Below are 20,832 nucleotides of genomic sequence, written 5' to 3' on the forward strand. Positions count from 1 at the left end.
ATGACTCCATGGAAGAAGACTGGGGTTGGATGAGAGAGAAAGTGACAGTGGGAATTAGGGGAATTGGAGGTGGTGTGACCGAATATGGCTTTGGAAGTAAAAGATTGTTAGGGAGAAGGAATATGTGAAGGTGAGAGTCATCTAACTAATGGTTAGGTGAGACTTGCCTTACCCAATATTTTGTGTTAGGTGAATATATTGACATTTTATTTGATAATTTTCTTACAAAATCAGTAAAATTTAGATTAAGGCTTTGTTTGGTAAAGAGCTTTTTGAAAAGCTTTTAGCTTATTGAACACTATTAGAGGTTTGACCATCTTAAAAAGCTAATTTTGGTGTTTGACCATCTTTATAAGAGCTTTTTGAAATTAGCTTATTGAACAATTAGCTTTTTTAGTATTAAATACGCTAAACAACTAATAATAAACAACTATTTACTAAACACTTTTACACAATCAACTATTTACAACCAGTTAGTCAAATCATCTAATATAATCAGTTAGTCAAATCAGTTAATATAATCAGTTATATCTACCAGCTAATTACCAAACAGGGCCTAAATCAGATTAAATGAACCGAACATAGCTTCAATAAGACCTCACATTAAATTTTTACTTGCTTACAAGTCACTATAAAGTGCAAAACTCTAATCCAAAAAAAAAAAAAAAAAAAAAAAAAAGTTTGCAAAACTTCGTCCTTAGAGTTAGAGGGGAAAGTGTGAATATACACTTGTCCTCTTTAAAACATCTTGCAAATGGCGGAAGAAAAAGACTCTATTCCTATTCCAATGGCTACGGCAGCAGCAGTTCCGCGCTCTACTCTATCTCCTCCCGAAATTGAAATGCAACTTCACGTAATCAATCGTCAAAAACTCGTCAAATCTCTTCAACAACACCTTGCCGATTCTGCTCGTCCAATTCAAGGCATCGTACTCCTTCAGGTATTAATCAATCAATTAATCATTCAATTCTCTTCAATTCTAATTTTCCCTAATTTTATGTTAATTTTTGTATGAAATTGATCAAAATAACTTTCTGCCATTAATTCGATTGTGTTTTCTGTGTTGTTAGGGTGGAGAAGAGCAGAATCGTTATTGCACCGATCATACTGAACTTTTCCGGTTAGTTTACTGATTTTTACAATGGATTAGGTGTATAATTAATTTTGTTATAATGTTTTTCTTCGTATTTCGCCTGTTCTTTAATAATTGCATCATTTGGAGTGTCATGAACTCATAATTGTCCATGCACAAGTTGGTTAAAGTTTCGAAGGTGTTACTCAAAGACCTTGAGATCAAATCCCGCCTACATCATTTGCCTTTGTGACTCTCTCTAATATAAAAAAAATAAAAAAAAATTGTTATTTTTATACAAGATCACACGTAATTATATCTTTAAGATGAATTTTTGAATTGTGCTAAATGTATGGGATGAAGATAAACCTATCGATCTATGTTTGGTGCGGAAATGTGGATATTCTTACCTTTTATTGCTCGTGGTGCTGGATATCTGACTAGATGATTGCAGAATTTATAATTAGCAGTCACACTGCGAAGTTTTTGTGTCAATATTGTCAATTTGGGTCTGTTGGATGTCATGAAATTTTTGCTTTGGTATTTGATTTCTGGGATTTTAACGACCAGTAGAAAGTAAATTCTGTTCGCTTTTTAAACAATAATGGTCAAGTGTAAAACTGATCTTGGGAATGAATTAGTCCTGCATATTTTGACTTACACCAGTAAACTTAATTAGTTTTATTTCTCTCCTGTTGCTAGATGTTAAAATGTTTAATTGACTTGATGAAATTCTGAGTTCCTGTAAGAATAAAAAGATGCACTTTATCTTGTTTTCTATCTTGTTTTTTGTATTTGTTTGAATACCTCTACTGTGAGTCTGTGACAGCAAATTCTCATGACCTGCTCGTTTTTCTCTTAAGAATAGCAACATTTGTTTATGTTTTTGATAGACTGTTTGGATCATATACATGTGTGGTTCTTTTCATAATACCTTGATATTGGCATTTACATTGTGCTAAGCTTACACTAAGACCCTTAATTTTCAAGAGCAATGATCTGTTACAGTGTACGGACTTCGTTAAATTATATGCTTGCAATTAAGCTTTCTTGTATCCATCTTAGTAATAAATCTCTACATTTAGTGTTCCTTTTCATCCTTACATTTTGCATGTACAATATATATAAGAAGTTCTGTTCATGATTCAGATACTAAGTTGGTCTTTGTTTTCTTATGTTCAATAGGCAGGAGAGTTATTTTGCTTACTTATTTGGAGTTAGGGAGCCCAGTTTCTATGGAGCTGTTGTAAGTTGTTCTCTCTTCTCTCTCTTCCCTCCTCCTTGTTTCTTTTTCCATACACCTCTCCGTGTATTGAATTTTTCTATATGTCGGTTCTTTACATCCTCCATGAGTGGGGTGGGGAGGTTTGGCGGGTGATGGGGTGGGGATGAGAAAAAAATTGTACCTGTCACGGTTGATGGGTCGGGTTTGATTTTAGATTCGCCTTGCCCCGCTCATCCCTGCAAAAATAGCTTATATAAATCCAAGTTAATCATTATAATTAAGGGAATTAGGGTCATATTGTATGAATGTATGGTAATGACACATGTCCAATTATTGTTGTTAGGTACAATTATTGTTGTTAAGGAGTATGTGATACCATATTAATTTTTTTGGTTAACAAATGTAGAAATTAGCGGGTGTGGGGCGGGAATGGGGCAGATATTGATATCCAAGTGGATGGTGGAGCGGGGATGGACTTTAGCTTGTACCCATTGATGCGAGGATGGATTTAGATATTGCCCCATGGGTGGTAGGGCAGGGATAGGTATGATATTTCTAGGCAAGGATGGGTGTGGAGGTACCATCCTCACCTCCGACCCGCGCCATCAACATCCCTATGTAGTCCCTCTGTAATTGTATATATTACTCCACACTATAGTGGTAAACTATTGAAACCTATTACCATTACCCTTCTGAAATATTGATCTTTAAAGCTGGAATCGGCCATCTTTGATGAGAATTTCATTCCAATTCCTTTCTTCCTAAGGAATATGATGATTCTGCCCCAAGTTTAAGGGGCAAGATAATGTAAACCAGCAATCTGTTTGTTTTGAATGTTGAGGATAAATTAGTGAAACAAGGATTGACCTATTTTGTCTATTAAGATATAGATTTTTTCCCAAGGGGCAAGTGTAAGGATAATATGGCAAGTTATCCCACAAATCCAATGAGGGGGAGGGGATAGGGGCTGCTTTAATGGAGTGGTATAAGGATGGGAGAGAAAAAGTATAGTGCTTAGGAAGAGTATTTGTATTGCTTGGAAAGAATGCTTTCAAGCAGTGTTTGAAAAAGCGCGCACCTAGGCGCTGAGGCACAAGGTGATCAGGGGCGAGCGCTTAATTTGGTCCGGGGAGGTGTTTTGGGTTAGGCGCACAAAAAGCGCCCAAGACGCACCAAAAGCACACAGGCACACCCAAGGCGCACATGAGGCACACTTGAAGCAAACTTCAGCAAAAAAATTTAGCTGCCCATATACCGCGCCTCACTTCAAAGAGGCGCACGCGCCTTAGGCTCACCTAGGCGCAGCAGAACCCCTCTCGCTTCAGTGCGCCTTGTGCTTTTTTATACATTGCTTACAAGTGTTGGGTGTTATACATAAATTAACCTTTAAGCCTATCTATAGGAAGGCTTTTAGTTCTAGAACCACACCTCTAACTAGTGGCTAGGAAGATATACACATGGCACTCATATGTACAAAACCTATATTATTTTGCTTACTCCGTCCTAGTTTAATCATCACACCAACATTTATAGGAGTTGTGTCCTAGTTTAATCATCACACCAACCTTTGTAGGAGTTGAATGCAATATTGTTGTTGGATTATTTTTTTTATTTTAATTATTGTAATTACACAAGTAGATGTGATGGTAGATGGGGTGTCCATTTATTGAATGAAAGAGGGTGTGGACTCTAGCTTTTGGCATCGGGAAGAGAGATAATAAAAACTAGCGGGTTCATGCCATAAAATGAAGTGTGACAATTACAGTAGGGTTGACATAGGTAAGTGCAATGAATCAATGATTGGATTGGGGCTGCTAGATTACATAGTTCCAAAGCATAAGATTTTTACAAGGATACACTAAAGTCTTTAAATTAGAAGTAACCATCCAAGAAATCCTAAAAGCTTCTCCTTGATGCCCCCTTGTGTCCTTACTTGTGTTTGGCCTATCAAATTTTTATCCCTTTGGCTTATCTTGTTACATCTGTATAAATCTGTCATTTGGGGCTCAGTAGAATTATTTGCTCAAACATGAATAGGTCTCTTTTTGGGAGTGTTGTCTAAGAGCAGATTATGGGTAAACCTTTGGGCATCATTACACTCACGCCCAACGATGCTCGATAGGGTAGGAAATGGCTCGTTACATGTACTAAACACATAAAGAGGCTTAGGCTAGCGGCATGTTGGCACTAAGTAAGGATGGTGTCATTTTTGTCATGGTATCAAGCCTTCATACTGAATTGTGGACTATTAATATGAATTCCATATAATTTTGAAGGGACAATTTTCTTGTAATTAACTCATTGTTATGGGTTTACTTCAGGATGCTATAATTAAGATAGCTTGATCATCATAAATGGCATTAAACAGGAAGAAGATGATAAATTTTGATTAATAAACTGAATTACAACACTTTTGTATGATAATTCCTCTTTCGAGAGGTAGATTTTCTCCCAATTTAGCCTTCTAAAGTTAACCCAAAACATTCAACCATATTAAACATGTTTATCTTTCTCTAACTAGTTCTATTTATAGAGCAATTCCCTTACAAACTAACTTCTCCTAACAACATTATTATAACTCTACTCCCTAAATTGCCCCTCTTCTGTAATATCAGTTCATTGCACAAGCAAGGGCATAGTAGTGTTAGGACTTGTTATCTTCACTTGAAATAAGGTGACCTGGGCTGATCTTATCAAGGTATTGACTAGTCTGAATTTTAATATGGTGTTGTACTGTTGTAAAGTTTTTCTTGTTTGGTCTGATATGATGTATTGATATGACTAAACTTTGACCATATTTTTACAATAATCTATAAGAAGTAAACACATTATCAAATTGAAACTTGTTAGATTCATCTCATCGTTTACTTCTCAAATATGTACTTATTATAATTTTTTTAATACGCAATCAAAGATAAGATATTTATTAAGCAATAAGTAAATGAGAATTTTCTTTCAAAAAAAAAAAAAAAAAAAAAAGAGAATTAAAAGGCTTGATCTGAAAATTTCTGGTCTGATTTGATTTTGACAAGAATAGGTAACAAGGTATTTAAAATAAGTTGAAGAGAACAAGTCCGTAGTGGTTCAATTCTAGGTGATTGATGAAGGGCTGGAGGTTTGTGTGATAATGGTCCATTAGATGAAGCTGCTGGTGGCAGTGAGTTAGGAAGGCATTCTTAACATGGCTGCAAAGGTGTCATAAAAAAATACATATAAATTGGAAGGAAAGCAAGCTGGTTTACCAATACATGGAGAAAGCATGCCTCCTCGTTGATTTTTTTATTTTCATACATCATCAAATTCCTTATTTTGGGACACTTGTGTTTCTATTTTCCTAATGATATACAGAGTAATACTACTCTTGGGTGGTATCCTGATTCCTGAATGAAGATGATAAAACAATCCCCACTTGTTGACATTCCAATCATCAGCTTTCAGTGCATTAAGCTTTGAAATTAAAGTTAATAAGATTTATAGTGTGCTTGGCTATTTGTAGATGAAGATTCAAGACAACAAGATTCATTTTAATTTTGACTTTCATCCACTTTTATTGGTAGAAATTGTTATAGGATGTCAGTTTTCTTTTTCCTTGCGTTATCAATCTTAATATCATATACAACTGTTTGGACTTGGTTGCGATTGCGTTTTTTTTTCCCTTCATTCATTTTCACTTGTAACTCATAACAAGTTAGTTTAGTTAACTTTTTTGTTGATACTAATACTTGACCATATTTGATTGGCAAGGATGTTGCCACAGGAAAATCTATCTTGTTTGCTCCACGTCTCCCAGCAGAGTATGCTGTTTGGCTAGGGAAGATTAAACCATTGTCGCATTTTACGGTGAGAGCATATCATTTTGTCATTCAATTACATCTTTAGTTTTTATGATTCATTTCTTTGCTCATATCTATTTTTGGTTTTGATCTTTTGCAGGAAAGGTACAAGGTTGACATGGTCTGTTATGTGGACATGATGGAAGAAGTTTTGCACAGTCTATACAAGGGAGAAGATAAATCTTTGCTGTTTCTGTTGCATGGGCTTAATACAGACAGCGGCAATTTCTCAAAACCAGCAGATTTTGAGGTGTTTATTATTTTTTTCCCCCATATATAGTTGTTTTACATAGTTATCCCAACTATGGTCAATCTAGCAAATATAGATCCCCTTAAAAAACTTGCACGATTGGTTACCTCAAAAAAAGAAAGTAAGAAACTAGCATGAATAATCCAAATCTTTTGGAATATTCTTTAGTAGTTGACTTAGAGTAGCACCAACAACATTGTCGTTACACTCTTGATGACAGCCCTTAATTCTATTGTATTGAACTGTAAGGTTAAAATAGACCAAACTTTTCCTAAAAAAAAAAAAAAAGACCAAACTCTCATACCATTGAACCTCAAACAATCACTTGTAGACTATTAAAAAAGAAGACAAAGTTGCAAATTTAGTTCACTGATAACCACGGGGGAATTCTGGGACTAAATAAGTATTTTGGATGTCCATTCTTCTTGTAGAATATGATGACACTTAATAGCTTGACATTCAACTTTCCATTAAGGCTCTGTTCTCCTCATCTTATAATCACTTATTTAGGTTTAATAAATTCAAATATGTAGTATAAAAAAGGCTAACAAGTTCAAATACGATAAAATAAGGGCATGTAATTTCTGTTCTAATAAGACCCAATTTTCAATAAGGTAAGATAAAATAAGGGCTACTTACTTTAGATAATATAAATGCTAATAAGTTCAATTAAGATAAAGTAAACTAATATAAGTGAAATTCTGAATAAGAAAGGAAAAATCAAGATTTATTTTTTCCTTTTCTTTTTGCACCTATGAAGTCAAATACTCTCTTCGTTACTAAATTATCGCCCCGTTTTCTCATCTTTTAGCAGGTCCCAACAATGTCTAATTTATTTCTTGCCCCACTTGCGAATGGACAAAATTACCTACTCTTTTAAAATTGTAAAAGAAGGGGTTGATCAAGTCCTGTATAAGCCTAGTGTTTGGTACATGTGACCACCTTCGTGTTGTTATCTACTTTTTCTGTTCTTTTTTTTACTTATCACGCTTGTTATTCAATAGCTTTAACCATCAATTCTTGTTTCTTAATAAGTAAAAATTATAAAAAATAGATTTTATGACGGTAAGACGTTTCGAAAAAGATCCCATTTAATTTTTTTTCTTAACATACAAATCACAAAAATGGTGTAAGGAGAGTTTGTGAATAGTGCAATAGTAAAACTCGGTCAAGTGTTAAGGAATTGAGGAAGTATAAAGAACGCATGAAGTACTTGGGGCTAATTAGTAGAATTGTTTGAAAAAAAAAAGATATAAAGGATAATTTTCTCAAGAATTTGGACTTATATAGCTGTGTAGCTCCGTATATTTTATATTTGTTGCCAAGATACATAATCTTGGGTAAGGCTTTACGAGGTTTTCTAGCTTTTGATTCGCTTATCAACACTAAATTCCAATGTTTATCAGGGTCCATGTTCATCAATCTACAATGGTTTAGTGAACTTGATAGTTTACTAACCATCTAAGGCCATGTTTTGCTCACATTACTTCCTCTATTTTTTTTTTTTTTTTTTTTAAATGTCCTATTAAGGGTAAATAAGTTCAAATAAGCTAACTTTAAGGAATATAAAGGCTACCCAAGTTCTACTAAATTAAGTTCTAACAAGTTTATATAAGTTCAGTTAAGTTCAAATTAGTTTAGGGAACTGAAAATCAGGTGAGTAGAATACACCCTTGGTAGTTAAAAGGGGTTATTGGGTTGAATCTCATCATTATATGGGGATAGCATAGTTTACACTTTATTCATTTGCACATTTAATGAAAGACATGATTTTCCTTTCAACATTCAATTGTGACTATAAATACATTATTGGACCTAGCGTTCTGCATTTTATGAGTTTAAATGATTTCTGCTCCAGCATCTGTTACACATTACTAGAACATGACACATTCCTAGCAACTCTTAAGCTCAACTGAATTGGTATGCTAAATGGTGATCAATTCTATAATTAAATGCTGTATTTGGTCAATAATTCCACTACCTTGTTTAGTTCCATCAAGAGAAGCAATTCCATATGTTAGTGTTAGGACAGTGCTACCTGAAATGTGTTATATTATGGGTTAGAAATCTTAGAATCATCTTATTTCGGATGTTTGCATTATCAAAGCTGTCTTTCGGATTGTCAATGTTATTTGGTCTGGCATGATGCTAAAATCAATCTGTGGTTTTGAAAATCAGAATTTTATTTTTTGACTCCTTTATATGCTAGCAAATTTTTGATGGGTATATTCTTTACTTGTCAGGGGATTGAGAATTTCAAAACGGATCTAAGTACTTTGCATCCTATATTGACCGAGTGCCGTGTTCTAAAGTCAAAGATGGAGCTTGACATTATCCAATATGCAAATGATATAAGCTCAGAGGCTCATGTTGAGGTACTGTTTATCAGAGATATGCATGTTTTGTCTCTGGAGGTTGCTATGCCTTTTGATCCTCTCTAGATGAAATCTTTTTGCCATGCAAAAAAAAAATAAAAAATAAAAATAAAAAAAGGATCAATGAATATAAATCTAAGATAAGAATGTATGAAACCTTTGATGTATTAATGTATAACATATCAATTTTGGGAGTTGTTTTTGTTTATTTGGATCAAACTGACTCAAATCCTTCAAGATAGGCTGATCTTTGGTCTCAAGGACCAAAAAAATGAGGTGCTTTAAGCAATTTGTCTTTTTTGGCATGTTCAGTAGGTTCTTATTCTTCAAGCAGTAGGTTAATGGGGAATGCATCTACGCCTACTTAACCTTTGGAAGGATATACTGTGGATGTCAACTCTTGGGTCCCTGAAGACAAGTTTGGAGCATAAATAGTTTCAACTTTCAAGTTGGCATTGCAAAGTTCTGTTTTGCCTTCTAAATTCTACTCATGGATAGGTTTGTTACATGATAATATTTGATGGTTGATGATCAAAATCTGATTACAGCTTGGATATGATATTCTTCATGACTTGATACTCCTCATTTCATAAAGTTGGATTAGAATGCAATGGTTTATTTACTAAATGGCCATGGTACTTTATGGGTTGAGATACTGAAAAAAGGCAGAAGAAACGGGTAGGAAAGTGTGTTAGACTAGATGACAAGTAATAAAGCTAAGAGTAGAAATTTAGATGATTATCTGGCAAATTGATGCACTGACAGAAGATTATTATAGGGAAGACAGAAAATTAGGGGAAATGGATGATTGATTGTAGTGTAAATGCAATTATATCATCAATAATGGTGTTGCAAGCTTACAACCCCAAGGCCTTTGAATGGCTGGATACACCAAAACAACTAACTTAAACGAAGCAGAATAAACTTCTAAATTCTCTGATTTATTTCTCTTTAATCTCCTTTACATATAACATTTCTAACTTTCTTTCCTCTTTCGCCTTTTTCCCCAAGCTAGCCTAATAGTGCAAAACAAAACTACCCTTTCCTCCTTGGCTAGTTTATTACAGAAAGAATGAGGAGTGAGCTAATTTGTACAAAATATAATTCCCAGCTATCTTATTCCGTCAAAATTAGTCAGCAAAGCATATCAATATTCTCTGTAGTAAGTTTACTATTTATAATCTGCAAACTTCTAAAATAGATGGTTATTAACAAGTAGGACTATATAGACATTGGGAGGCAAGTCAAGCAAGCAAGGATTTTGTGTATAGGTTTACTGGCATGGTAGTAGCTTTCTGTAAAGAGGTGGTTATGGTGTCATTGAAGCTGAACATTCTGAGTTTTCTAGACCATAATTGGCAATACACTACAAGGCTAATAGCCTTTCTCTCCACTTCTCTGGAGTTTGCTCAGCAAGATGATGTTTGAGGGTCCTTTACCCTTCTTAAGTTTTTGGAATTTGAAGTATTTTCTTGCTTGTTTTGTTATGGGTAGGGGTGTTTGAATTCTGGGATAAACTAGATAAATGGACTGGACCGAAGAGAACTGTTCAAGTCTATATATTTTTTAAAAATTATCTAGATTTTCGGTCTTTGGTCCGATCTGGTCCAAAGCCCTTTAAAATCTGGTGGATAGGTTACGATTATAAGTTCAAAATTATGCTTAAAGCCATAAATACATCTAAAATGATTAATTTTTCTCCTTCAATATGAGCAGAGGACTATATAAATTGAGCTATTTTATTTTAGGATTTCAGAAAAGCAATTGAACAGTTAGTTTACTTTTTTGTACCCTTATTATATTAATTTTTCATAAGGAAAAAAAAAATGTAAATCCGATCCACCCCGAACCTAGCATTACTAGTATGTCTTTTGAGCTTTCTTGAATTTTGAAAATTTCGATCTTTGGTCCGGTTTGGTCCAATTTGATCTAGTTTTGAATCGTCGAATAGCCCTAGTTATGAGCAAGGCATTGGAGTAGGTCTTTTTAGACAATGTAATATATAATCTCTCCTTGTATTCCCTCAATCAAGACATATAGTATTAGGTGTAGTTTGGGAGTATGGTTATCAATAGTTATAATTAAAAAAAGATAGGTGTGATGGGAGATAGTGGAGTATTTTAATTGCATGAAAGAGAGTGGGATTTTAACTTTTAGTAGTGGGTCCTTGCCAAAAACAAAATGGTGCAAACTAAATTGGGACAAACGATAAAGGAAAATAGGCAAACTAAATTAGGACGACAGAGGGAGTATGTTTGTTTAGGAATTCCAGTTCATGTATTTGGCGTGACAAAGAATCTAAAGATCCTTTCCACTTTTCTTAATGACTTCTGTATGAAGAATGAAGTAACATCCTTGTCCAATATTATACGTAAACTCTATATACAATGGTTATTAAATTATATTTGACATTTTTAAAATAAATAACTCCGTATTATTATACAATTCATCAAATGAACTTTCTCATTTTGCTGGATTTTCTAAACGTTATTCTCAAAGCTGAATAGTTTAAAGTTTTGATATGATCCTGACCAGGGAGTTATAGCTTTATAGGGAGTATGTCAAAAATAAACTGAATACAAGAAAAAAGTAATACAATATCTTCGGTGATAAGGGAGGAATCAATCAATCAAAGCCTTAATCCCATACATGGGGTCGGCTACATGAACCAAAAATGATTATTCCGTGTGGTCGTCCACAAAAATCTTCCTCCTCCATCCCTTACGATCCAATACATCACCCTCATGCAAGTCCATATACTTCATAAGGGAGGAACTGTTGTAAAAAATATAACGAAGGAATTTGCATTATCAAATTATCTGAAGCAAGTTTGAATTCAGCATGAGCAAATATTTCATGTATGTACTTTCTGTCAAGAAACTCTGCTGGGATTTACTCTTTCCTCTTTTTCTTTTTTTTTTTTCCTTAAATTTATGTAATAGCCTTTGCCTTTGTGTTTTTCTTTTTACTCGTTTCTTGTATTTGGTTGCTGCATTTACCCTCTGTCAAACTTATGGGCTTGAACTGCAGGAGTTCAAGCAATCCTATCTATTATGCTACATATTGGATACATTTAATATTCTCATTCTTCACGGAACAAAAATTTCTTAATTTTATTGCTAGTAATTTTATTACGATGATGTTTGGCTGGCAGGTAATGAGAAATACAAATGTTGGGATGAAAGAATACCAAATGGAAAGCTTGTTCCTTCATCACACATATATGTATGGTGGCTGTAGGCACTGCTCATACACCTGTATTTGTGCCACAGGTGATAATAGGTATTGCTTTCGTTTATCATTACTAGATCTTTGCTAGGGATAAAGTATTGAAATATTAGACTGTTATCCTCTTATGTGGTTTATACTTTTGCCCCTATAAGCTTTTAATGAGCTTTTATTTATCTCCATCTGTTCTTTCATTGCTATTTCACTTTTGGTTCATGTAGCCGACCCCACTTATGGGATTAAGGTTTTGATTGATTGATTGTTCTTTCATTGCTATGTAAAGAAGTTCAAATAGTTGCTTTGAAATTTTCTTTGGGGGAAATCTATTTTCTATGTGTGGGATTTAGGGTTTCTACTGCTACCGGCATGTTCCTTTTTCAATTGCTCAATTCTATAAAATTTGAGAATCTCTTTTGCTCTTAAAAATCAGGTGATCACTTCTGTCATTTTCTTTATCTAGGCTTTATATGGAACCAAAGGCCTCTAGAAATTCAAGGCTATTGCTTGTTGGACTTGTTTGAGAAAGATAAATGGTATTGTAGATTCAAAGGCCGAATCATTACATTTTCCTGTATATTAATTGTGGAAATATGTGGAACCACTTTGACGGTGGTGTGTCAATTGAAAAGAAATTAGATTTAATTCATTACTGTTTTCAAATCCTTGAAACATATGTGGATAAGAGACATGTAGCAGAATATTCTGTTCTGACTACATTCTTCTGGATAACCTAATCTTAATTGTGAGTGTTGTGGGTTTGTTTCCAGTTATCTTGATGCAATTAGTGCTAGTTATAATTTCTTTGATTTATTTAAGGGGAACATATAGTGATGATATTTTCAAAGAACTGAAGCAGTCTGTGAACTCAAGTGGCCACTCTGGCCTCTTGACAGCTTGGTTCTGAAATTTCCATTACTGGGTTGAAGTTGTTTCATGAGATTGGTATTGTCATCAGTACAATGACATTTTGTAACTAATTTATATCAATGCGATAAAAGCTTTGGCCAGCTACCCTGCATAAACATCTGATTTGTCCTTACTTTTTGATGGAACCTTAGTGAATCAGAAATTTAGATTTCTACAATTAGATCTAGTGCTTTGTGTGGCAAGGTCGTCTCTATTTCAATTGGAGCTAATCATATATGTAAGCCTAGCCGTGTTCTTAGAAAGCTTTGGGTGTTTGTTTACATTCATGTTTTAGTAACGAGTCTAAATCTGAGTAGCTCTATTGTTCAGTATCTTTATCCCTCTCTTATACTAGAGTTAAGTTAGTTTTCTCCAAATATTTGTCAAAAGCAAGTCAAAACACAAAAAAAGAGTCTTAAGTACTTTGTATCATCATTTCAACTTCGGTATTTTGTTGGCTCATTAGCTTAGTTTATTATTTGTGTTTGCTCACGATAAGGTCAGGAGTGCATCACCTACTCTTGGCTGTAATCCTTCCAAAAGCTCCACAGATAGCGACTCAATATTCAGTAAACACTTGGGACTGTGTTGCATCATTGCATATATAAATTGTGTTGGTTGTTGCAGTTTACTCATTTTCCTTGAAACTCAGACCAAAGAAAATGACATAACAACAAAGAGAAGGAAATGGATATAATTTTTTTTGCCTAGTGAAGTTCACATGTCGTCTTTAAAATGTAACTTATACTTCTATAAATTTTGTCACTCGAGTGGTATATGTTGAATTATGCTTAGAATCGATGATTGAACAATAGAGCTTTAGCTCATTAGGTAGCTCGTAGACGAATGACGCTCAGTAGGGTCTATCGCTCGAAGTTCGTTTTGGTGCACAATAGGCAAGCAAGTTAGAGCTCGGGCACGCACGAGTGTCAAATTTGCATGCACTAGGAGCTGCACGCTCGGGCCGCGTGCGAGTCTTTGCCTTGTGGTGTGACTAATGTTCCCCGGCTCCGGTTTCTGTTTGGGCCTTAGCGCTTTCCAAATTCTGTTTTTTGAGAGTACTATATAAACTCCGTGGGTTTATTCCTAGCTGTCATGATATTTATTATCAATCTGTAATCTGTATTTTTCCTCAAGAACAATAAAACTTTCCTCTCGCCTGCCCTGTGGACGTAGCCAACGCATTGTTGGTGAACCTTGTAAATCTATGTTCTTTTGTTTGTCGTTTTTCATTATCTTTCTTGCATCCGTTATAACAGTATATTTCCCTGCAGTTCTGTTCTTCACTATGGGCATGCAGCGGCTCCAAATGAAAGGGTATGTTGTACCTAGCAACTCAACTTTCTTAATATACCAAAGTTGTCAGTTTTTCATGGTAACTGCACCAAAAAGCTACTACCAGTGAAAAGAAGGCTCCTTAGGGAAAGATTTAACCATTTATATACAAGATGGATTGATGGAATGAGGTTTTTTTTATATAAGATATGTATACGGTTAATATGGATTGTGAAGAAAACGTTAAACTATTAAAATAGGGAAGAGAGAGGAGATTTAAACCATCTTACGAGTTGTTTTGAAGGTGTTTTATATTATTTACTCTTTTATATCACCCTGATGCTTATAGATCTATTCTCACATTTACCTCTCTGCAGACTTTTATGGATGGAGATATGGCTTTGCTGGACATGGGAGCTGAATATCATTTTTATGGTTCTGACATAACCTGTTCGTTCCCTGTATGTAGCTTCATCGGAAATTCTTTCTTAAGTACTAGTTTGCTTTTGTTGGTGTGTATTATACATATATGTGCTGAAAGATACGAAAAAAGCTGCTTTTGCGGATACTAGTCTTGAAGTTATGTGTTTTTTCTAGGGCACAAATTACACATTCATGCAAAGTTCTTCTGGAAATGCGGTTGATGTATTATTGGCTGTAGGCACCTCGAAACCCTTTGAATAGGCGAGAATGAGACAGAGGGAGAGAAATAGCAGTAGAAAGTGAAAATAGCAGGTTAGAGATGGAGAAAGGTTGAAGAAAGGGGACAAAAACAGAGAGATAGATAGCATGGGAGGGAAAAGGTGAGAAGAGGAATAAAAACAGGGAAATATATTGTGTACCAATATAAATATTCTTGGTACCAATGGACTAATTGTTGCCTTGTTGGTACTATTAGGTCTATTTGCTGCTTGTATTTTATCTAATTTTTTTTTTTACTTATTTAGACAAAATATAAGTTCAGACTAGGGCTGTTAATGAGCCGAGCCGAGCCCGAATACTGGTAGGCTTGGCTCGAGCTCGTGAGTGTGGGTTTGAGGCTCGGCTCAATTTTCAAGGCTTGTTGAGCTCGGCTCGAGCTCGAGTGCTAAAAAGTGGAGCTTGGCTCGTGGTTCGGCTCGAGATCGAAATCAGGCTCATTATAAGCTCGATTTTGAAATTAGGCCCATAAATACATAATCTATGTCACATAACTTACCCAAACTATCCAAGTATAATAGTGGGTTGTTGTTATTGTGCTTATTAACTTGTTAACTTTATTTAAATGTAAAAAACATAGTTCCTCCGTTCTTTTACTTGACCCGCTTTGACTTATACACTATTTGCCACCCCTTCTTTGATCATCTTTTGTGAATTATATGTAAGTAAAAACATATTCACGTGGGTTCTTGTTAGATTTGTCTCAATAAGTACTATCATAATATATAACTTTTATAATTTTTACTTATAGGGAATTATAGCTATAGATTGTTAAAGTTCTTCATTGGCAAGCATGATAAATGAAACAGGTCAAGTAAAAAAGAACAGAGGAAGTATTATATTTATTTTAAGAAAATAATTCGAGCCGTTCGCGAGCTTTTCGAGCCGAGCTTAGCATGGCTCGTGTATCGTCTCGTTTAGTCTCGAGCCGAATCCGAACTCGAGCCGAGCCTTGGCGAGCCGAGCTTTGACCGAGCCGAGCTCGAATAGTTCACGAGCAGGCTTGGCTCATTAATAGCCCTAGTTCAGACAAAGTATTTTTTTTAAAAAAATTCAGACAATATACAAGTAATTTTTTACTAACTCAGCAGACAATTTCAGACAAAATAATTTTAAGACAAGCTCCAGAAATAATAATATTCACAGGTTTTAAAAAGAAAAGTTTTTTTTTCAGGATTATTTTTTACCACAAAGTTCCAATAAAATTCTTATGGAGGATGAATCGGAGAGGTTGGTATACAAGACGAACAAATGGACACTAAAGAAATGGATTATGATGAAAATGAATAGTGATGCTAGATAACACAAATAATTGGTGGTTATGGCTTATCCTCTTAAAGAATACTTACTTTTTTGTTGTTGTTGTTGAGAGAGGGAGAGCGAGAACTTTTAGGGAGTAGAAAAGTCAGCAATGTATACAATTTGCCCATATTCTGGAGAGAGATGGGGGAAGAAAATATATTAGGGCCCACAAATAGTTGGCTATATTCAATTTACCACATTATGGATTTATTAATACTTCACATCTGGATTTGCTTCATTAGTACTTTCTTGTTATTTTTATACAGATAAATGTTATACTTTACATCTGGATTTGTCTCACTCTTTATTCAAGCGATGATGCTATTTGTCTTCTGACTCTGATTACAGTTCTTGTTTATTTGCTTCAGGTAAATGGAAAATTTACTGTTGACCAATGTCTTATATACAATGTGAGTTTCTTCTTTAGCTGTATGCTATGATCTTCTGAGTTACGGTCGCTCTTTGACTTTTAAAGTTGACAACTTTGTTGCCGCATTCTCCAAAAATTTTCTTCATATTTGCAGGCTGTCCTTGATGCTCACAATTCTGTCATAGCGGCAATGAAACCTGGAGTAAATTGGGTAAATATGCACAAGTAAGACTGTCTGAGACTCTGAGTCCCTTTTTATAGTTATTGCTTTCTGCTGCATTTCTGTTGATGTTTGCATAGTTTTTGTCTGTCCCTGAGAAATGTTTTCGATACTAGAATGGTTTGAAATGTTTAAAGTGTTTGACAGTCAGAATGTTAGATACTAATATTGGGTGAATTCTGTTCAAGACATGTGCTCTATAGAGCATGTAGATTTTGCTTCAACAAAACATTATATGCTGATGTTTTATTCCGCTTTAATACTGTAAGGCCCCTAAATCTGAGGAATTTATAGAATCATAATTCTATTCAAATCTCTCCACATTGGCAAACTGGTAGCTTAAGGCTTCTGTATCTCAGTATATGCTTACTTATTTAAACCCATCCTTCACATATCCTTAAACAATAGTGTGTGCAATCTGTGTACATTTGTCGATTTAATGGACTTGCCAGACAGTATTTCCCTTTTACTTATTTATATGAAGAATATGAACACTTATAGGGCACAGTTGGGGCATGCCTTAGGCTGTAGAGAGCTTAATTTTGTTCCATGCCCTTTTACTTATTTATATGAAGAATATGAACACTTATAGGGCACATTTGGGGCATGCCTTAGACTGTAGAGAGCTTAATTTTGTTCCATGGATTTATGAAGAAATTAAGATTTTCAGGTGATCATCATCACGACTTGACCCCTTAAGAGATACCTAGTTATCAATGTGTTACCTTTTGTTTTTAACTCTATGAGCTTCATATCCTCTCATACAACAACCCCTTCCCCTTTCCCTTCTAGGGTAATAATGGCATCTTTGTCAACTCTTTGTTCTGTCATCTTGCTAACTAATGATGATCCGACTCTTCATATCAGCTTAATATTTGTGTGGGTTACTTGACACTTTGATTGGATGTGGACACTTGAATTATTAACTTTTCAACAGGATAGTTGTATTATTTTGGTCTGAATGAAAGCATAACTACTCTCCTTCTTAGACATGAAATAATCCATGCTTATGTGTGATGTGTCCACATTGTTATGTTGGATGCTCTTCGGTATTTTCCTTATCTTCGAGTTGAGAAATTTCCATACCCGAGGCTGGCATTTTATCTGAGTCAAAGCATTCTAATGCCCTGCAGCAGTGAAACAAAATCAAATCGTCAATTTGCTGGGACTACTGCTACACATGGAGTTTAACTCAAAATGGCTTTATCATCAGATCAAGGATTCTTATCTGGGGTATTTCCTATTTTGAAACTAAAAGATAAAGTGAACAAAAGAAAAGTAAAAGTAGAAAGCTCCCATTTTCATCTAATATATTTTGCCCCTCAACCCAATATTTTTTTTATAGATAATGAAGCAAATAGAACTACCAACCTGATCGATGAAGTTCCCACCAATTTTGGCTAATATAAAGCTTATCTGAACTACACAGTTTGTTACTGCAATGCTGTTCAGAAAGAGTTTGTGTAAGTCTTGACTGACTGCTTGTAAATAAGCTGTAATGGGAAGTTTTACATTAACTCTTAATCTATACTCTTAACTGAATGAAAATTTTATATATGAACATGGTAACCTGTATCATTTTTTTTTTTTTTTTTTTTCATTTAAAAAGAAAAGACCATGGCCCAACTCCCAAGTACTCCAAAGCTGAAGAGGCCACTATTAAAAACTCTGTTGAAGATAATTTTGATTCAAATGAACAACAACAATCATTTCTATTTCATTTTTTAGTTTGGGTTTTTGGTGGTTGACTATATGATGAAGATTAGCTAACTAGAGAGCATGTATTTTTATTCTCTGCTGTCAGATGGGACATTTCTTTCTTTCCTTAAGGCCAATTAGAGTTTACACTTTCTTGTTGGACCTCTCTCTCTCTCTCTCTCTAGAGAAGGAAATCATAGATCTGGCTTCATGAAATGCTCTGAGTATCCCAATGCCAAAATATATGAATTATCTGTCTTTCTGGAAATTGTACTTGCATTTGGAATTATATTATTTCTGTTGACATGTCTACTTTCTGTTGGATAAGGTGTACCTTCATTATGCCTGATTTTCTTATATTTTCTTTTTGTGATTTTTGTACTGCCCATATTGATGTCAGACTTGCTGAGAAAGTCATACTTGAGGCTTTAAAGAAAGGGAACATCATCACTGGGTAAGACGGTGCCTATTGCTCTTTTCATGTCATGTGTAAACTCTTGTTCTCATGTTATTCTTCCCTGATTTTCTCTTCTTATAGTGATATCCAGGATATGATGGCTCAAAGGCTGGGAGCTGTTTTTATGCCTCATGGTCTTGGTCACTTGTTGGGCATCGACACCCATGATCCAGGAGGCTATCCTAAGGTTTTGGTTGCTTATCCTCTTCATCTTCAATCTTTCTTAGCTCTTGGTGTTTCTGATTTATGCTAACTGGTTTGTAAATTTGCAGGGACTGGAGCGTCCAAAAGAACCCGGGTTAAGCTCTCTACGTACAGCCCGAGAACTAAAGGAGCACATGGTTAGCATATGTTTTTTTGTTTCATACTTCACACTTAAACATGTGCATGTAACACTTAATTCTTCCAGAAGATGCTACTTCTGGAATGCTTCATAATCCTTAGCCATTGTTCAGAGGGTATACCTTAAAGTTCTCAACAATATTTTGCATATCCTTTCTTATTGATAAAAGGAAATTTATACTCTATGCTTTGAGCTGCCACGTCCTGCTGTCGTGCATCGTCCTTTTTTCAATTAATTTTTAAAATATAATGGTCAGTGCACTATAAATCGTTTATCATTGTTGATGTGTGCTTGTATTGTCTTATACGCACAAAATAAGTAATTATAAACAAATAAAGAGCTTGTTTAACCAACCTGTTTCAGGTAATTACAGTAGAGCCTGGATGCTACTTCATCAGTGCTTTACTGATTCCAGCAATGGAAAGTTCAGAAACTTCGAGATTCTTCAGTGCTGATGCAATAAGGAGATTTATGGACTTTGGTGGTGTTCGAATTGAAAGTGATGTGGTATTGTTCAGTTGTCCTATTACTCTTAATATTGTGTTCAATTCACTGGTGTCGTGGGTTTTTTTCATGCTTTTCTTGAACTCTGTTGTCAATTTGTCATCCTTGTTCTTTGTACTTCATTGGCAATTCCACATGGCTCCTCAAGGTGCTTGGTTGTTCTTGTCGTTTTAGTTCAATGTTTATATTTATTAACGATCATAGATTTGCTTTTTATTACTGTCACAATTGTTTCTTTTAGCTGCATGAATGTGTGGGAGTGAAGGTCTTTTCTAAACTTTGTTCCTGTTGAATTATTCAGTACGTCACCTCAACCGGCTGCAAGAACATGACCAATGTTCCGCGTGAGACATGGGAGATTGAAGCTGTCATGGCAGGGGCGAAATGGCCAATAGAAAAAGGTCTTGATCATTCACAGAATGGAATTGGTAAGTTTCATTCGTGAAGGGATGCTGAACTTTGCCGACACATACGAAGAAGATAAACGTTTCAAGTTTAGTCTGCAGATAGATCCTGAAACCTGCAAATGTAGAATGACATAATGTGCTTTACAGCTAGCAGATTGTGTTAGTTTGGATTGTAATCGAAATAAAGTTTCCCAAATCCTAATTGGTTGAGAAGTGTAATACAGATTCTAGAGAATGCAACTTCCCTATTGTATTAAAGTTCTATTAGGAGTTTTTATGATATTATCTAGTTCAAAATTCTTGTAGCAAACATATACATGTCAATTATCATTCGCGCGTAAACAAGTTGCTATTGGTTTTACACTTTTACTATAGGTCACTGTAATATTGTTTAGAAGTGTTATCCTAATTTTCTAAATGCTTAAACATGTTTGTTGTTATAATAATTAATAGATTAGAACATAGTATAATAATAGAATTATAGTATATCATGCCTTAATTTAGATACTTTATATCAAGACTGAGCTAGATCTTTCTTCTTCAAAAAAAAAAAAAAAAAAAAAAAAAAGAAAAGACTAAGCTAGATTTATTATATCTTTCCTTAATGTCTAAATCACAAAAAATGAATAAAAGTGTATGTAAATAGTGTAAAAGTCCAAATGTTGTAA

At 34.7% G+C, this 20,832-nt stretch overlaps 1 protein-coding gene across 1 annotated transcript; it reads left to right on the forward strand.

Moving 5' to 3' along the window:
* The first annotated feature begins 650 nt into the window (after positions 1-650).
* Positions 651-20,533, forward strand: LOC110716987 (xaa-Pro dipeptidase-like). The gene is made up of 16 exons (XM_021895634.1): positions 651-940; positions 1,071-1,120; positions 2,258-2,318; positions 6,042-6,137; positions 6,231-6,380; positions 8,624-8,755; positions 11,910-12,037; positions 14,164-14,206; positions 14,542-14,625; positions 16,534-16,575; positions 16,690-16,760; positions 18,854-18,907; positions 18,992-19,097; positions 19,183-19,251; positions 19,617-19,760; positions 20,059-20,533. Exons 1-16 carry the CDS (start codon positions 755-757, stop codon positions 20,200-20,202), a joined length of 1,560 nt encoding a protein of 519 aa, XP_021751326.1. The 5' UTR covers positions 651-754; the 3' UTR covers positions 20,203-20,533.
* The last annotated feature ends 299 nt before the right edge of the window (positions 20,534-20,832 follow it).

Source organism: Chenopodium quinoa, unplaced genomic scaffold, assembly GCF_001683475.1.
Source record: "Chenopodium quinoa cultivar QQ74 unplaced genomic scaffold, ASM168347v1, whole genome shotgun sequence".
Taxonomy (NCBI): domain Eukaryota; kingdom Viridiplantae; phylum Streptophyta; class Magnoliopsida; order Caryophyllales; family Amaranthaceae; genus Chenopodium; species Chenopodium quinoa.